General features: G+C 41.8%; 1 protein-coding gene across 1 annotated transcript in view; it reads right to left on the reverse strand.

Moving 5' to 3' along the window:
- The window catches only part of LOC121282821 (ethanolamine kinase 1-like), a 509,597-nt gene that overhangs the window by 453,947 nt on the left and 37,003 nt on the right, over window positions 1-18,647 (reverse strand). The window contains exon 4 of the mRNA XM_041196636.1: window positions 3,417-3,446. Coding sequence (XP_041052570.1) covers window positions 3,417-3,446 — 30 coding nt within the window. The remainder of the gene's footprint in view (window positions 1-3,416; window positions 3,447-18,647) is intronic.

Here is an 18,647-nt window from a genome sequence, read left to right on the forward strand (position 1 = left end):
ACTAACCATCTATAATAGCTAATGCTGTGCATCAACATTTAATCCACAACTGCAACCAATAAGGTGATTAAAGTGGTCTCCATAACACAAAATGAATGTGGATACAAAAGACGGAAATGGAGTGTGGCCAAGGCTAAATTTAAGCAGTGAAGAGCCACAGGATCTGGCTCAATAGTCCTGATATCATATTTGAAAAAATAGATTTGCTGAACACACAGGCTGCATGACACCAAAAGCAGTGCAACATTAAAAATAAAAAAAGTTTGCCTTTTGAATAGATAATTTTAAATTGGAAATTAAGGGCATGTGATGCTTCAGTCCATTATTATGCCAAAATCCTGAGCCACAAAATGGTAAAATGCAGTTTGCAATTGTTATTCTTCAGTAATGAAATCACATGGCTTGTAGGGAGATGACAAGCTAAGTTTGTGTAAAGATGGAGGCAGAATCATCGCACAATCAGACCCAGGCTGCTTTCAGTTAGAGAATGATGTATCGGCTGAGTTGAAAGTAAGTTAGGGCAGTAAGGACGAGAGTGCTGAAGGTCAATGCCACAAAGCAGGATGAATGCACATTCAAGCCCCATTCAGTTGTTTATCTAAGCCACACTGAGGAGGAGAGCAATGGTTTCGGTGGTCCCTCAGTGAGAGAGGAAAGGAAGAGGGGAGATCCTACCTGGATGGTCCTCAGTCTCACCTGAACAACAGTTAGACTCTTGCTTTCAGCCTAGGGGAAGGCAATGCCCCCTCAGATTTTAGGTCAAGCAGGTTAAGAATATAGAAAAGCAGAAAAAAGGGGGAACTCACCTCTAAAACGTTCTCATGAAAATACAAGTTTAAAAAAGTCAGAATACAACACTCTCCTCTGCGAGACAAAAAAATCCTCTGAACAGGGATTTCAATTAAATACCACTCAAATATGATGATTTAGTGTTAGTCCCTGAGTTTATGTATAGTCATGCCAAGAAGTTCCTCAAAATGAGTGTACCTTTGAAATAAATATGTCTGCCAGTTGTAACTAGGGGCAAATACATGCTAATTTACTGCACTGCCTATTTGCATTCTCATCCCTATCAGTATAAAAGGGATATAAACAACTGAACAGCCTGGAAGGTGAATTTCCTTAGGGTTTCTCCTGCTCTGCTGTCATAGCTTTAATGGAAACCCTATTTCAGAAGGATTTTCACCATCCTTGTGAAAACCTCTGTGGAAACTTTACAAAAGCCACCTGCATGATATGACCATTTCTTAGGTCAGTAGTGAATGCCAGGTCAACACCCATTCCCCTCAGAGCACAATGTTAGTGGAAAGTTGGATAGGAGGGGGTGGGTGATGGGAATCAAATCAGCAAAGGGACAAACTGATATAGATGAGGGCCACTTCAGACCCATAAGTCTTCTGTAGCCAGCCACCTTGTGCAATTTTAGAGATCAGGTGGCACCCAAAGGAAGAATGAGGCTAAGTAACCATAGGGAATGCTATGGATGCTCCTGAGAAGCTTTGACAGTGGATAGGCAATGGGGGAAATCTTGCTGGTGGGCCAACACTGTGAGAAGCAGTCTGAAGAGAGTCTGTAGGCAGAATGACAAAAAGTAAGTTTCAAAATCATTTCCTACCAGCAAAAAATGCAAATTCACAGACCTGCAGCCTCATCTGTTAGGGGAACTGGTCAATCCTGCCTTTAACAACTGATATTATAGCTGCTGCGCCTCATTGTGTGCAAGTGACCATGTGTGCAGCAATGGTCCAAATCCATGAAACTTTGCAATATTTAAAGATGGTTAGTGGAAACTCAGCAGGCAGATCATATGAGAGTTACAGAAGCAAAAAGAAACTTGGGGGAAGCTATTTAAATGGCTTCCAACTGAATTTCATCATTTAAAAAATGGCCTTTGCTATTTCTGCATGATGTCTGCAGCAGGAGCACTGAGAATATTCAAAATCTTAGCTCCACAACTGTAGAGATTTTTTTTTGTTCGTTTTGATTAAAAGAGTCAGTTCTATCTTTCAGACTGCAATGCTCTCATTGTAAATGCTAGGGCTCAGAAATGTGGAATGGATTTTTAATCAAAATATTTACTTTTGCTTTAAATTGTCGCGTAGACAGCTCAGAAAGTTTTTATTATCTCCATGACCAGCAAGAAAACCATTGTAATCCTTTAATTTGCAGCATGCAGTCTCAAATCTTCACTTAGCCAGCTTTCAAAATGAAAGACAAGCACTTCAGTAGAGAGCAGTCATTCCAAGCATCAGTATTTGGCAATGATATTTTAGTCAGTGATGTCAATGTTTCCTGACAAAAATCATTGCAGACTGAACCCCTGTTCATCCATTACAGCCATTCAATCTGCCCTACTGCCTTAACTTTGGCCCCCCACATCCTCTCTACTCTTCACTAGCCGTCAGGCTCCTGTTTAAGTCTAAGTCTACTGCCAATTGACTTGAATTGGGGCTCCTCATTCCTCAATGTCACTCCATACTGCAGTGATCCTGCAAAATGTAGATGAGAATTCTCGAGTGAGCAGGAATTCTTACCTAAGGTGCACAGAGTCTGCAACCACTGTCATTAAGAGGTCTTGAGGGCTGACTGGCCCATTTTTAGCAGAATTCAAGTAGAAATGGCTGAGGGATGAAAGAATGGATGTCAATGGGCAATGCATTAGATGGGAATAAATGGAGAAATTGATATTAACAAAGGGGAAAATGATTGGTTGTTTAGTTGAAAGGAGAGATATCAGGGAATAGGGATGGGACAAAAACCAAAAGCTATGTTTTGGGGTGAGAGGGAAGGAGAAGTCCAACATTAATGGGAATGGAAAAAGGAATGACTAGTTGCTTAAATAGCAAGGGTAAAGTTTCCAGCATAAGCTAGAAGGGGATGTGGAGGTGGGAGATTAACATTTTGAATCTAGGGAGAAATCTGAAATTCCTAATACTTCATTCACAGCAACAATCTTAATTGCAGGACATTTGAGTACTTAAAATGAATCAGAGAGCATCATTTTCCATATAAAAATGCAAACGTTTCCAGGAAGCTCCAATACCGAGAAATGCAACAACAAATTTGCGCCTTTAAATTTTGTATTTTCCTTTCAAGCTTCAATTTGCAATCTAATCCTCTTAATTGGAAATCAAGCGATTGAAGTTTTTAGTGCTTTGTTCCCACTTTGCTGTGTTATTTATGTTTCTGAATACAAATTTTTGGATAATTCTATTTTTTGGCATAAACAATGAATAATCAGGAGTAAACTGTGCTTCTATTTTGTTCTTTTCACTATACATGAAGGAATGTTAAATATACCTGAAGCCTCTGTGATAAACCCCCATGTAAACCCACACGTCATAAGTTTATAATTAGACTCATTCTTGAGCCATTAGTTTTGCTGAAGCTGTAGGTCAGGCTTTGCCAATTTTCACGATAGGCATATATGAACAATTTGAAAAAAGCTTTACATGATATGAACATATTGTTAAAACAATATATTTATTTTTAAGAAAACCCACTAAAGTGAAATCAAAAGATTGCCCATAATTTATCCCCTTTTTTGAAGGTGATGATTCATTCTGAGATTCGGGTCCACAAGTGCCAGCTATCCTCACTCAAATTGCAATTCTTCGTTGTTCTTGCTGTCATTATCTTAACATGTCATTTTGCCAAACTCACTGGACTCTAAACACGCGGAAAAACTCAGCAGGTCTGGCAGCATCGGCAGAGAAGAAAAGAGTTGACGTTTCGAGTCCTCATGACCCTTCGACAGAACTTAAGTTCAGAACCAAGTTCTGTCGAAGGGTCATGAGGACTCGAAACGTCAACTCTTTTCTTCTCCGCCGATGCTGCCAGACCTGCTGAGTTTTTCCAGGTAATTCTGTTTTTGTTTTTGTTTTGGATTTCCAGCATCCGCAGTTTTTTTGTTTTTATCTAAACACGCGGATTTGCCAACAAGAATCACTGTACAATGGGTATCTGTTGTGTGATTCAGTTTATTGTGAGCCTACCAATCACACAACAAAAGATTGGTAAAAGAATAATGTGGGTTCTATATTTGAAGATAAGGATAAGTACAGACAATGGTAACTGGGAGGCTGTGTAGACATCTCTGACCTGCAGGACTGCCTCTTCATTCTGTCCACACAGTCATGGGATTATACATCACATCCTGCCTCATAGTTGATTGTGATATACAGCATGTTAAAATACACTTCTTTAAAGGTACATGTACATCGCATCACAACAGGATCTTAATTGACTTTTTTTTCCTGCCTTAGCCCAAGGCTGCTGAGGCCAACTGTAGCGCCTCTACAGCCAAAAAACTGAATTCAATTTTGGGTCTGTGTGGCTGCGTATCACACACAGCCTTAACCCTCTGACCCATTAGGAACATTTCTCAAAAGCCAAGATAAAAACTAAGAACTTGGATAACTATGGAATATCTTTTATTCCAATCTGCTTATTTTCATTTCCATTCGTAACAATATAACTGAGAATCTGGCAGGTTCTGTAATGGGCCCCGGGGTTCACAATGCTCATTTTAGGCCCGGGCATCAAATTAAAAATTTACCTCAATAGCTTTCCCAGGAGCAATTTGAATTCTGCAGTAATGTAAACTATGCCAATCTCAAACGGCAACCTGATGCAAGCTTGAATCGGGGCAAGTGGAAAGGTCATTATTTAGGTTGCACATGACACAATACACATTCACACAACTTCTACAAAGCCAGTGCCACCTGCTGCAAACCCAATTGTATTACAACTGAACTTGTTTGAAGTTACGGAACTTATTTTACAACACATGGAAGCTGGAAGGTCTAATGCAGATCCAGCAACATTTGTGCAGTGATTAACCAGTAAAAACCACAATCAGTGTCCTGAAAATTCAGTTGCACTCACTATTAATGACCTGTCAATTATTACACAACTCTAAAAAAATGACTGCATTATAATCATTCATTTCACTCAATGAGACCTATCTGACTCAAAACATACTATAACTACCTCCAACAAGCTTCTTTAGAAAGTATTTAAAATAGACACATTGTATGCAAATTACATCAAAGCTGACATATCATTCACAAACTCAGATGATGGTGAATTACTTGAGCTTTGCTCTTGAAGATTTTGACGTTCTCTTGGCTGCCTTGCTCAAGTTACTGATTGAAGCATTCTTGGAGCGTTACTTTAAGTGAAAACATGACATAAGGATCAAGATAAGGACAAAGTCAAACCAGCATATTTAAGAGTCATGCCATAAAGTTCCTGCTCACACAAAAAACTGCAATTTCTTTATATCAGGGTTGATCTCGATACAGTGCCACACAACAGACTTTGAGAAAAGTTATACCTCATGGAATAAAAGGGAGAGTAGCAACATGGATTCAAAATTGGCTGAGTAATAGAAAACAGCGAGTAATGGTTAATGGAGGAAGGTTTGTAGTGGAGCTCCTCAGGAGTCGGCATTGGGACCCATGCTTTTCCTGATATAAATGAATGATCTAGATCTTGGTGTGCAGGGGACAATTTCAAAGTTTGCAGCTGATAAAAAAAAACTTGGAAGCATTGTAAACTGTGAGGACAGTATTACTTCAAAAGGACATAGACCTTGGTGGAGTGGACAGATAGGTAGTAGATGAAGTTCAATGCGGAGAAGTGTGAGGTGATCCATTTTGGTAAGAAGAATATGGAGAGACAATAGAAAATAAGGGGTACAACTCTAAAGGATGTGCAGGAGCAGAAGGATCTGGGTATGTATGTGCATAGATCATTGAAAGTGGCAGGACAGGTGGAGAGAGCAGTTAATAAAGCATACAAATATCCTAGGCTTTATTCATAGGGGCATAGAATACAAGAGCAGGGAGGTTATGCTGAACTTGTATAAGACACTAGTTAGACCTCAGCTGGAGTATTGTGTACGCTTAATCATGCTTAAGGAAGAATGTAAATGCATTGGAGAGATTGCAGAAGAGGTTTACAAAAATGGTTCCAGGGATGAGAAACTTCAGTTATGAGGATAAATTGGAAAAGTTGGGACTGTTCTCCTTGGAGAAGAGAAGACTGAGAGGAGGTTTGATAGAGGTGTTCAAAATCATGAGGGGACTGGACAGAGTAGATAGGGAGAAACTGTTTCCGCTCGTAAAAGGATTGAGAACAAGAGGGCACAGATTTAAAGTAACTTACAAAAGAAGCAAACGCGATGTGAGAAAAACCTTTTGTACACAGTGGGTAGAATCTTACCTATGGAGGGTGGGCTGGGCAGGAGCGGGCACGGAGCCGATCACCACCCGTGATTGGCTGCGCGCCACCATTTTATGTGGACAGGCCAATTAAGGCCCACCCAGTGTAATGCGTGGCCGATAGCATGAAAGAGTGTAGCAATTTCCCTGAGGCATGGAGCTGCCTGAGTGAGATTGAATAGATAATAAAAATCTTTTAAGAATAAGTTAAAAATTATTTAAACATGTCCCTTCACGTGACAGTGTCACATGAGCTGGGACATGTTTGTGAAGTTCACAAAATTTATTTATTAATTTTATAAAGCCTTCAGGAAACCTCATCCCACCCATGGATGAGGTTTCCTGGAAAACGCAAAGGCCGCTTGGGCTCTTTGCCTGACCGCCAACATTAAGGTTGGATGGACAGCATTGTTAATAAGGTTAATTACTTTCTTAATGGCCTTAATAGACTGTTGACAGTTTGGTGGGCATGCAGCCACCTCTGACGCACCCCTGCCGAACGCAATATCAAAATGACGTGCGATGATGTCAGGACACACGCCCGACGTCATCTCGCATCATTTTAGGTGACGACATGTCAGGCCCGACCCCACATGCTGACGTTAATATTCTTTCCAGAGAGTGGTTCAGGTCTGGAATACACTGCCTGGAACTGTGGTGGAAGCAGGTTCAATCGAGGAATTCAAGAGGGCAATAGATGATTATTTGAATAGAAACAATGTGCAGGGTTATGGTGAAAAGGCAGGAGAATGGCACTAAATCATAATGCTCATTCGTGAGCCAGTGCAGATGTGACAGGCCGAATGGTCTCCTTCTGTATCATAACAATTCTGTGATTCTGTGAAATGGGGGAGTGGGGTGAGCTTTCTCAAAGCCTAGGTTCTCCTGAAGAACAGAAGATGGATGTTGTCTGGGTTTGAAATGCAATCAGTTCTACATGTCCTATTTGGCTTGCTGTAGTCATGTGACTATGGCATAAGGCAGTCTCTCTGGAGGCTGCCATCTTGAGATCAGTTCTATAATGACCTACAATGAGAAGGCACTGAGAAGCTCTGCTGTCTTTAAACATGAGAGCCCTGGAGGCCCTCCCACTGATATTTGATCCACTTGGGTCAACTCATTCCCCGAACCAGATCCAAAAGTGCGTGTCCCCTTGTTGGACTGGAAACATAAGGCTGCAGAAAAGTATCTTGAATGCATTCCAGGAACTCTTGTCCCGCTTGTCCCTATGTAGTATTCTTAATTCAGCCTATATTTGGATAACTGAAGTCCCCCATTATGATTACTCTATAATTCTTGCACCTCTCCATAATTTCTTTGCAAATTTGTTCCTCCAAATCCCTTCCACTAGTTGATGGTCTCTATACTACACCAATCAATGTTATTGCACCTTTTTCATTACCTAGCCAGAGAGATTCCATCCTTGACCTCTTTGGAACATCCTCTCTCTCCAGTACTATAATGCCATCTTAATCAATTTTGCCACTCCCCTTCACTTTTCTTCCTTTCCTGTCTCTCCTAAACACCTTGTGCTCAGGAATATTTAACGCCCAATCCTGCCCGTCTTTGGGTTAGTTCTTTGTTATAGCAATAATATCATAATTCCATTTGTCAACTTGTGTCTGCAATTCACCAATCTTATTAATCACACTCCATGCATTCACACACATACACATCAGCCCTGATTTAGGTTGTTTTACTTTCTCACTCATTCTGACCCCCATCTAATGAATTAATATTGCCTACTCTAATTCTATAAAGTTCTCCAAGTATTCTATCTACTTTGATAATACTCTCTGATACATCATCATTATTAATTGATACTTCAATACTTCGCACTGCCAGATTTTCTCCTCTGTACTCTGAATTTCCCCTCAGATTCCCTTCCCCCTGCCAATGTAATTTAAACCCTCCCCAGCAGCACTAGCAAACCTCCCCGTGAGGACATTAGTCCCAGTCTTGTCAAGGTGTAACCCATCCTTCTTGTACAGATCCCACCCGCGCCCCCCCCAGAACCGATCCCAATGCCTCAGCAATCTAAAGCCGTTCCTCCTACTCCATTACTCCAGCAACATATTGAACTGCTCAATCTTCCTATTGTTATGCTCACTAGCACGTGGCCCTGGGAATAATCCTGAGATTACTGCTCTTGAGGTCCTGCTTTTTAATTTCCTTCCTAACTCCCCAAAATCTGCTTTCAGGACTTCATCCCTTTTCCTATCTATGTCATGGTTCTAATGTGGACCAGGACCTCTGGCTGTTCACCCTCCCACAAAAGAACGTCCTGCAGCCATTCTGTAACATCCTTGACCCTGGCACCAAGGAGGCAACATACCATCCTGGAGTCATGTCTATGACCACAGAAATGCCTGTCTGCTACCCTAACTATGGAATCCCCCTTCATTATAGCACTTCCACTCTTCCTCTTCCCCTCCTGTGCAGCTGAGCCACCTGTGGTGCCACGAACTTGGCTCTTGCTACAGTCCTCTGAGGAATCATCTGGCTGTTATGGCAGGTGGAAGATAAATGTCATGCTGCCCAAATCCCAGAGGGAAACCTGAAGCAGCTGCCACAACTCTTTGCAATTTGTACTTATTTCGCAATATGGGCTTTGAATTCAGTAAAAAGGCCACCAAGTCTTACAGGCTTCTTAAAAAACTAAATTAAATCTTTATTAAACAAAAAAATGATTTTAAGCACATACATTGGTTTACAAATTACTACTATAATAACTTCTAGCTCCCCGATTAACTTCCAGACATACCTCTGTTAAAGCAACAGTAAGAATACATATATCTTCAAAGAGCCAGGCAAAGTAACACGATAGCCTGAACAGTCGAATTCAAAGTGAGTTTTCTTAACTTCAGTTCTTATAGGCAGGAGTTTGGGCACAGAGGCTGGAAGCTTTTCACACTTGTTAGACCTTAGAATTTCTTCCGTTGCACACAGCCTTCTCTCCTGTATACATATTTTCCCCTTTGAATGCAAATTCCCATTGTTTAGCTATGTCTTTGGACTTTACCTCTCTAATAATAAGAATCTATCAAAGTACCAATTTTACCAGTAATCTTAACTTCTCCTAGCTAGGTGAAACATTTCACTCCTCTCTTGAATTAAAACTAATCTGGTTTATTTAAAAATGCAAATTTTCCCTTTATACCCCATATTCTAAAACTTCAACCATGTTTACCTACTTAATATTTCAAACCTAACTTATCTTCTGATGCATCAAAGCCTTCAGACCAGATGCCTTTAATTCAATTAAGTCCCGCTTACACACACACAGACACATAGACACAGACCCACTTTACAATAAATTCCAATAACATAACGAAAATTATTATATCTTACTGACACTGGCTCACCAGTATCCAAAATGGAAAAGTAGTTAGACAGCGAGATAACCTCGGGGGATTCTGTTTCTCTGAGATACTCTGGCGGTTACCCATTCCCTCTCTGTCTGTGTACTTCTTAGCTGCGGTATGACCACCTCTCTATACATGCTAACCACATAGTCCTCAGCTTTGCAGATGCACCTCAGCGACTCCAGTTGCCTCTCAAGTTCTGAAACCCGGAACTCAAGTTTCTGCAGCTGGTGACACTTCCTGCAATTGTAGTCATTGAGGGCACTTTGTGCCTGCATGACTTCCCATATCCTGCAGATGCACATTCCACATGGCTGAGCTGCACTGACATACCTTAAACTTTATATAAAGCATTTACTCACCTGTCACTCACCAATCAGCTCCTCCTCTCCTAGATCTTTATGAAGTCTCACTGCTCTCTCCCTCTCACACTCTTTTCTTTATGAAGCCTGAATTGAGAATTATTCACTTGCAAAGGCAAAACTATGAGCTTGCAATAGAGTTAGTTAACAAACCAGGACTGATAAGAGTAGCCACACATCTAACACTGCTGGGGAGGGACTGTTACAAATTGTATATTACCCTAAATCTAACCAAAGAACAAAGAAAACAGTGGGCAGAGATTTTGAAACCCTTAAACGAATGCCTTGAACACCTAGTGAATGTTATGTACGAATGCAATGTATTCAACACTAGAGCTCAAGGTGAACAGGAAACCATTGAACAGTATGTGACTGCAGTAACACAGTTTGCAGAATCATGTGAATTCAGACAACTAACAGATGATCTAATTAAAGATGGGTTAGTCTTAGGCATTCAAAGACCCTTGGTGAGAAAAAGTGTACTGAAAGATGAGAAATTGATGCTCAAGAAAGTAATACACATATGCAGAAAAGCAGAAGTTGTAAAATATCAGCTCAAGCATATGTATGGCAAAGCAGACAAGGAGATACATTATGCTGAGAGATATTCCAGGCTGAGAGAGCAGAGCAATCACAGACAAAGGGCAGGATGCAAATACTACAGAGGTCATCAAACAAAGGAAAAGAAGGATTGCCCAGCATGCAGAAAACAGTGTTCTAACTGCCAGAAGCAGAATCATTTTGCACACAAGTGTTTGGCAAGAAAAAAGGGCAAGGAAATGCACAAGCTGAAGGTAAATGAAGCGGTTCTACTGGAAAATACTCACATCAGAGCAAAACTGGAAGATTTGACGTGCAAGATTCAAGCTGAGTATATACCATTGAAAATGCACGATAAACTTAAGTTTTCAATGAACCAAGCTGCATGAGATCTGATCAAGAAAATTTCAGAGATGACACAAAGGTTCCAAGAGGAAATAATGACCCTCAATCCCACAGCTGGCAAAACAAAGTGGAAGTTGAAAGAATTTAACCAGATGTACAGCCATGCAAAATGGCAGGCAGAAAAGGCATGCAAAGAATTTAAGGCTCTGAAAGATTCTTTGAAGAATCAAATATGTAGCCATGAAAAAAGATGAAGAGCTACCAGCATGATCTGGAAATTATCAACCCAGCAGAGACTGACTCGTAGAACAAACAGCTGTTCATACATGAGAACAATGAGTGTATAGTGGATGACTTGGGTAACTCACAGTTACACATGATCATGCATGCAAATTTGTCTTTTTGTTAGGAAAAGGGGGATGTTTGTATCTTTGTTCGGTATGAAAAGAGGATGTTTGGATTTGAAATGCAGTCAGTACTACATGTCCTATCTGGCTTGCTATAGTCATGTGACTATGCCATGAGGCAGTTTCTCTGGAGGCTGCTATCTTCAGAGTTCCATGTTAGTGGAGCTGGTGAACATGCAACAGCAGATAGATGCTTAGAATTCCAGTGCAAGGCTATCATCTGCTATTAGGGGAATTTCTCATGAGTTCAATAAAGACCTCTCACTGAGAAGACACTGAGTAGCTTTGAAGTCTTTAAACATGAAACGGTTGTGGCCCAATATTCCAATTGGATCCTTCCTCCCTAATTTAAGTAGGTTGTAGGCAAAGAAAAAGACATATGAAAGAGTTTGACTTGTAGCATGCCTGGATGAAAACTGGACAACCCATTGCGACAGTGCTTTTAAAGAGCGGCAGCTAATCCTTAAAAGGCAAGCTCTACGATGGCAGAAATTTGTAGAATTTGATCACAATGGCACAGTGGAGATATGTGAGCTTGCTTTGGTGGTGAACAGTTGGAGGTTTTGCTGTAGAAGAAAGGAGGGTAGCCCTATTTGGAGCTAAGGACCAATAAAAACACAGGGGTAATCTACATGGAGGGAAGCTGTCACCTGCGTCATTAGTCACCTGGGTTCCTTGCATCCAGATAATTTATTTCTAACATCAGAAGGAAAGTGATGCCATGGCAACAATTATATGGCAGAAACTCTCACATCCTGCAGTAGGTACTATTTTAAACACTGTTCATATTCACTGCATTTTGCACACCATTTTCTCATTGTGCCAAAGCTGGATGACACAATTATCATGTTAGTGGAGCTAGTGAACATGGAACAGCAGATAGATGCTTAGAATTCCAGTACAAGGCCATCATCTGCTATTAGGGGAATTTCTCATGAGTTCAGCTATCCTGGATGAAGAGAGAAGCCCTGATCTCCATCTCCCATTATCAATTTTCCATGTTCTTTTCCCATCTAAGAATTCAAGCGCTTTGGTTGCCACTTATTACTGATATTAAGACTGCTTCCCTGTGTAACAGCCATTGATGTATATAATGGTATTTCTGTTCAGATGCCACCTGAAGGTTAATATGTGAACCCACTCTGTGCATGTAGTTCATGGGGTTGTCATGAAGTATTCTGATGCCTACATGAGTATCATCTAGACAGAAACGATTTGCTTGATGAAAGTTCAGCTTATGCTTCCTTTACACAGTGAAAGTGATAATGATGTTGTTCCTTGTAAACATAGCATCCATCCCTTGTTTGATATGGCTGTGCACTGTAGAATGTCCATTGAGGGGTAGCCTAGAAGGATCAGGTATCATGAAGTTTCTTGCTGGTTGAACCTTCACTTTTACAGGAAGGGTTGCTCCCGTCGCAGACATAGATCATCCTGCAGCAGATGGCACAGATGTGATAGCCCCTCTTGTGTAACGTTGGTATTGAAGATAACTATCCTCTGACACATTTGGATGTTCAGGCAAGGAACCTGCAAATACATTTCCCAGTGCAATGACAGGTGCAGACAAAAAGCCTCAACCTTTGCAATCTGCATTTCTTGGCTCCTCATGGTCTCCTCTTCCTCAATTAAAGCAGCCAGCCTATTCAGAACACTGAAAGGATTCTGAATGTTGCATGCAGTGTGATTTAGATGGCAGCAGCCAAGAATAATGAAAGAATGCTTTGGCAGCAATAGAAATTTAAAATGGAAAAAATAGCAGAGATCTCAGCAAGAGTAAGAAGGAGCCAAACACAGCAAATTTTAACAATATTGCAGAAAATTCTACATAACAATAGTAATTTACCTGTAAGAAGCCAACTTGAGCAAATAGGCCCCATCTTACCCTTTCCATTTTCCCATGAAAATATTGAAGTTATAGTAATAGAGTGGCAGTAGCTCTGAAGATACACCTTTGAATGATATTTCAAGATAAAGCACTGGATTTAATCTTTGGGGTACAGTAGCATAGTGGTTCCATTTGTGGATTAGCAATCTAGAGATCTGGACAAACAATCTGGTGAAATGAGATCAAGTCCCACCATGGCAATTGGGGAATTTGAATTCAGTTAATCAAGGAAATCTGAAATAAAAACCTAAAATTACTAATGGTGACCACAAAACTGCCAGATTGTTGTGAAAACCCATCTAATTCACTAATGTCCTTCAGGGGAGGAAATCTCTCAACCTTGCCTGTTCTGGCCTAAATGTGACTCAGTCCCACAATAATGTGATTGATTCTTAGCTGACTCTGAAATGGCCCAGCAAGCTACCCAGTTGTCTCAAAGGCAGTTAGGGATGGGTGATAACTTTTGGCCTTGCCAGTGATGTCCACACCCCACAGGTGAATAAAAATGTTAATCTCTGCATGGAATCAAGATGTGCTGTACGGAACAAATGAACTGGTATTTCTGCAGTTTAATATTGATTGGCACACATTAAAAAAGGTAGGGCAGGATTTTGCCCTTGGCGGGGGTGCTCGGCAGGGGCAGTTGGGATGCCGACCGCTGCCTGCGATTGGCTTCGCAACACAATTTCACGAAGGTGGGCCAATTAAGGCCCGCCCAGAGTGGATCACAAGCGGCAGTGCTGAGTGCTGCCTGTGTGGATGGGAGGAGGAGGGAGAGCGGGCCTAGCGCGCAGCTCGCGCGTGCGCTCGAAACAGTGCTTCAATTTTCCTGAGGTACGGAGCTGCCTCAAGGAGTTGAAGCACTGTTTTAAAAAAAAATAAAGAAAATAAAAATGTCATAAAGCTTGTCCCCTTATGTGACTCTGTTACATGAGCTGGGACACATTTTTAATTCAAAAATAAAATTTTTACTTGCTGTTTGTTTGTTTTAGGAAACTGCAGCCTGCTCGTGGATGAGGTTTCCTAAAAAATGTAAAGGCCACTTGGCATTTTCGCCTTAGCTTCCTAATGACCTTAATAGGCCTTTTAATTGTAAGCGGGTGTGCAGCCGACTCCGGCGCGTGCATGCCGAATGAAATATCGTGAGACTGCGCGATTACATCGGGTCGCTCACCCAACGTCACCGCGAGTCATTTTACACTCAGGTGTGGTGTCGGATGCATGCCCACACGCTGAGCGTAATATTCTGCCCGTAGGCTTTCCCTCTCAGCTCTGAGCTTTCACCACAGTATAATTGCTGCTGATGTTAAGTTCACTTTTTAACACTAATGTTTCCACTACACTAACATTCAGTTTTAGTGACAGAAATGAGATGATCATTAGCCAGGTGGTATTGAAACACATGAACTAGGCATAATCCTGTCTGTGACAAATTAGCTGATCTCTACCAAGGTGGTAATGAAGTTGCTATAATTGCCCTTTGGAAACTACCACCTTTCTCTTTGGCTCTGGAAGATTAACTCTTTAGACATTCAGTCTCTCCTGTCTTTTTTTCAAACTTTCCTTTGGCCCATGTCCCACCAACCCCTTGCTCAAAACCTATTACATTTCTAAATTTTCCCAGTTCTGATGAAAAGGCACAGGCCTGAAATGCTAATGCTATTTCTCTCCACAGGTGCTGCCATAACCTGCTGAGTACTTCCAGCACTTTACGTCTTTATTTTACCCGATTTCAGCCACAATCTATTCAATTGATACTTATTAAGCTTTCCTGTTGCATCTTTATAGCATCTTGTTTAACCAGATGTTTGCAGATTGTTACCCTGAGTACTGATGCCAGTGCTCCAAGAATCAAAACCCCTTCTTCCCACACCACTCTTTGAGCGCTAAATTCTCTAATCTGTTTATATGTCAAGGTAACAATCCAGAGATTGATGTTCTGCATTTTAATTTGGACCCTAACTCCTCAAATTCTTTTGGCAGAACATCATTTCTGGTTCTACTTACATTGTTGGTTCCATGTGGACCATGGGCAACTGGAGTGGGAGGGGGAGGGTGAGGATGTTCAAATAGACCTGGTGTGCTTGTACAAGGAATGCAATAAGTTAGCATGCAGGTGCAGCAAGCAATTAGGAAGGAAAATAGCATGTTGGCCTTTATTGCAAAGGGATTGGAGTGCAAAAACAAAGAAGTCTTACTACAATTGTACAGGGTTGTGATGAGTCCACATCTTTTTTTATTCATTCACAGGATGTGGGCTTCACTGGCTAGACCAGCATTTATTGTCCATCCCTAGTTGTCCTTGAGAAGGTGGTGGTGAACTGCCTTCCTGAATCGCTGCAGTCTATGTGGTGTAAGTACACCCACAGTGCTGTTAGGGAGGGAGTTCCAGGATTTTGACCCAGTGACAGTGAAGGAACAGCGATATATTTCCAAGTCAGGATGGTGAGAGGCTTGGAGGGGAAGTTGGAGGTGGTGGTATTCCCATCTATCTGCTGCCCTTGTCCTTCTAGGTGATAACAATTGCGGGTTTGGAAAGTGCTGTCTAAGACCATAAGACATAGAAGCAGAAATTAGGCCATTCGGCCCATAGAGTCTGCTCCGCCATTCAATCATGGCTGATAAGTTTCTCAACCTCATTCTCCCGGCTTCTCCCTGTAACCTTTGATCCCCTTACCAATCAAGAACCTATCTATCTCGGTCTTAAATACACTCAATGACCTGGCCTCCACAGCCTTCTATGTGGTTCCATGGATTCACCACTTTCTGGCTAAAGAAGTTTCTCCTCATCTCTGTTCTAAAAGGTCTTCTCTTTACTCTGAGTCTGTGCCTCCTGTCCTAGTTTCTCCTAAAAATGGAAACATCTTCCCCACGTCCACTCTATGTAAGTTTCAATCAGATCCCCCCTCATCCTTCTAAACTCCATAGACCCAGAGTCCTCAAACGTTCCTCATATGTTAAACCTTTCACTCCTGGGATCATTCTCGTGAACCTCCTCTGGACCCTCTTCAGGGCCAGCACATCCTCCCTGAGATACGGGGCCCAAAATTGCTCACAATATTCTAAATGTGGTCTGACCAGAGCCTTATAAAACCTCAACAGCACATCCTTTCTTTTATATTCCAGCACTCTCGAAATAAATGCCAACATTGTATCTGCCTTCCTAACTACCGACTCAACCTGTAAGTTAACCTTAAGAGAATCCTGGACTAGGACTCCCAAGTCCCTTTGCACTCCAGATTTCTGAATTCTCTCCTCATTTAGAAAATAGTCTATGCCTCTATTCTTCCTACCAAAGTGCATGACCTCACACTTCCCTACGTTATATTCCATCTGCCACTTCTTTGCCCGTTCTCCTAACCTGTCCAAATCCTTCTGCAGCCTCCCCGCCTCCTCAATACTACCTGGCCCTCCACCTATCTTTGGATCATCTGCAAACTTAGCCAGGATGCCGTCAGTTCCTTCATCTAGATCATTAAGGAGCCTTGAATGTTGGAATACTGTGTGCAGTTTTGGTCTCTACATTTAAGAAAGGACATACTTGCATTGGAGGCGGTACAGCGAAGATTCACTAAATTGGTCCCTGGGTTGAGGGAAGTTTTGCTATGATGAGAGGCTAAGTAAATAGTGCTTATATTCTCTGGAGTTTAGAAGAATGAAAGGCAATCTTAAAGAAACCCATAAAATTCTGAAAGGGCTTGAGAGGGTAGATGCTGAGAGATTGATTCTGCTTGTTGGGGAGTCTGAAACATGGGTGCACAGTCTCAGAGTAAGGGGCCGATCATTTAGGACTCAGATGAAGAGAAATTACTTCACTCAAAGGGTTGTGAATTGTTGGAATTCTCTACCCCAGGGGGTTGTGGATGCTTCATCACTGAATATATTTAAGACTGGGATAGACAGATTTTTGGTCTTTCAGGGAATTAAGGGATATGGGGAACAGGCGGGAAAATGCAGTTAAAGCCCAAGATCAGCCATGATCTTATTGAATGGAGGAGCATGTTTAATGGGACACTCGATCTACTCCTGCTCCTATTTTTTGTGTTCTTGCATTCTTGTATTTGATCTTTAAGACGCTTTAGGTTTAATATAGCTTGATCTCTATAAATGCTCATCAGAGCACTGGTTTTCAAACTGGGATTCACAGATTGTAGATGTTCTGTGAATCAATGGCCCGGATCTTCTGAGGAGTGGCAGTCATCATAGGATTGCAGCTTCACTTGAATTTTGCCACGCCTTGACGCTGCTCAGCATTTCTTTCAGGGTCTTTCAAGACAGGCTTTACCAGAAATGCAGAGCGCAGCCTCCATTGGGACATTCTGTCTCAGCAATGTAGCAGGTGAAGGCATGACAGTCCCCTTTATACGCATGAGCTATATGGTAAGTGTGAACGTTACTGAGTGGGTGAGGTGGTATTGGGGAAGTGATAGGTGGGTAGGGTGGCAGATGGATAGGGTGGTAGGTGGGTGAGGTGGCAGGAGGGTGAGTGGGTAGCTTGGTCGGGGAGGTTGTTGACTTGGGTCAGGAGGGGTAGCCAGGTCGGGAGCTGGTCAGTTCAAGTTGGGGGAGCAAGTCAGGTGGTGGTGGGGGCAGGGGAATCTGGGAGGTAGGGAGGGTTTAATTGAGGGTCATATCTTAAACTTATAGTCAAGGACCCCAAATTGCCAAATATTTTAACTGTTACTGATGCCAGATTTTCTTCCAGTTATCCCTCTAAGCCACACTGAACCTGGCAAAGGGTTGTATGCAGTGTTGAACCTTAACAAAATGGCAATAGGATCTAAACAATGGCACTGGAGGATCCATAGACCATAGCAGCCCTATTTGGAATTTTCCTATAGGCAATATGTAAAGAGGATGCATTTTGCCCCAGATGCAGTAAGCAAGATTTGCCAATTGTTGGAACCCGACCTGCAGCCTCTCACTATCAAGACACAGACTTGTCAGTGTCTGTAAAGGTAACAGCTACTCTGGATCTTTATTTGAGCAAATGCTTCTATGCAGCCTTTAATGGAATTAGTTAATTAGATCCATGAGCAGTGCATCATTGTCTTAAGTAGATGATGTTTGCTGACATCAGGCAAGCTTCGGATTTAATTGTGGGAGTACCTTCACCACACGTACTGCAGCGGTTCAAGAAAGTAGCTCACCACCTTGTCCAAAATAATAAGGGATGGGCAATGGTGACCTTGCCAGCAATGTCTATACCCCATAAATTAATATATTTAAAAAATGAGGCTCATGCCTTTTCTGGTGGGAATGCTGACGGCACAAATCAAGGCTTGTTCAAAAATAACAGGAGGCTAGAAGGGGCAAGTATTTTTTCAAATATTTGTAGGGTGTGTGCCTATTGCAGAGGCTTCCTAGGAGTGTTTCAGTAATTGCAGGGGGTACCTGGGATTTTCAATATTTACAAAGTGTCCCCATGAGTGTGTCGATATTCCCAGGGGGCCCAATTTTGAAGGCCACTGATGTAGAATTACTTCCTACAGTACTATATGCACCAAGCCACT

Source organism: Carcharodon carcharias, chromosome 10, assembly GCF_017639515.1.
Source record: "Carcharodon carcharias isolate sCarCar2 chromosome 10, sCarCar2.pri, whole genome shotgun sequence".
Taxonomy (NCBI): Eukaryota; Metazoa; Chordata; class Chondrichthyes; order Lamniformes; family Lamnidae; genus Carcharodon; species Carcharodon carcharias.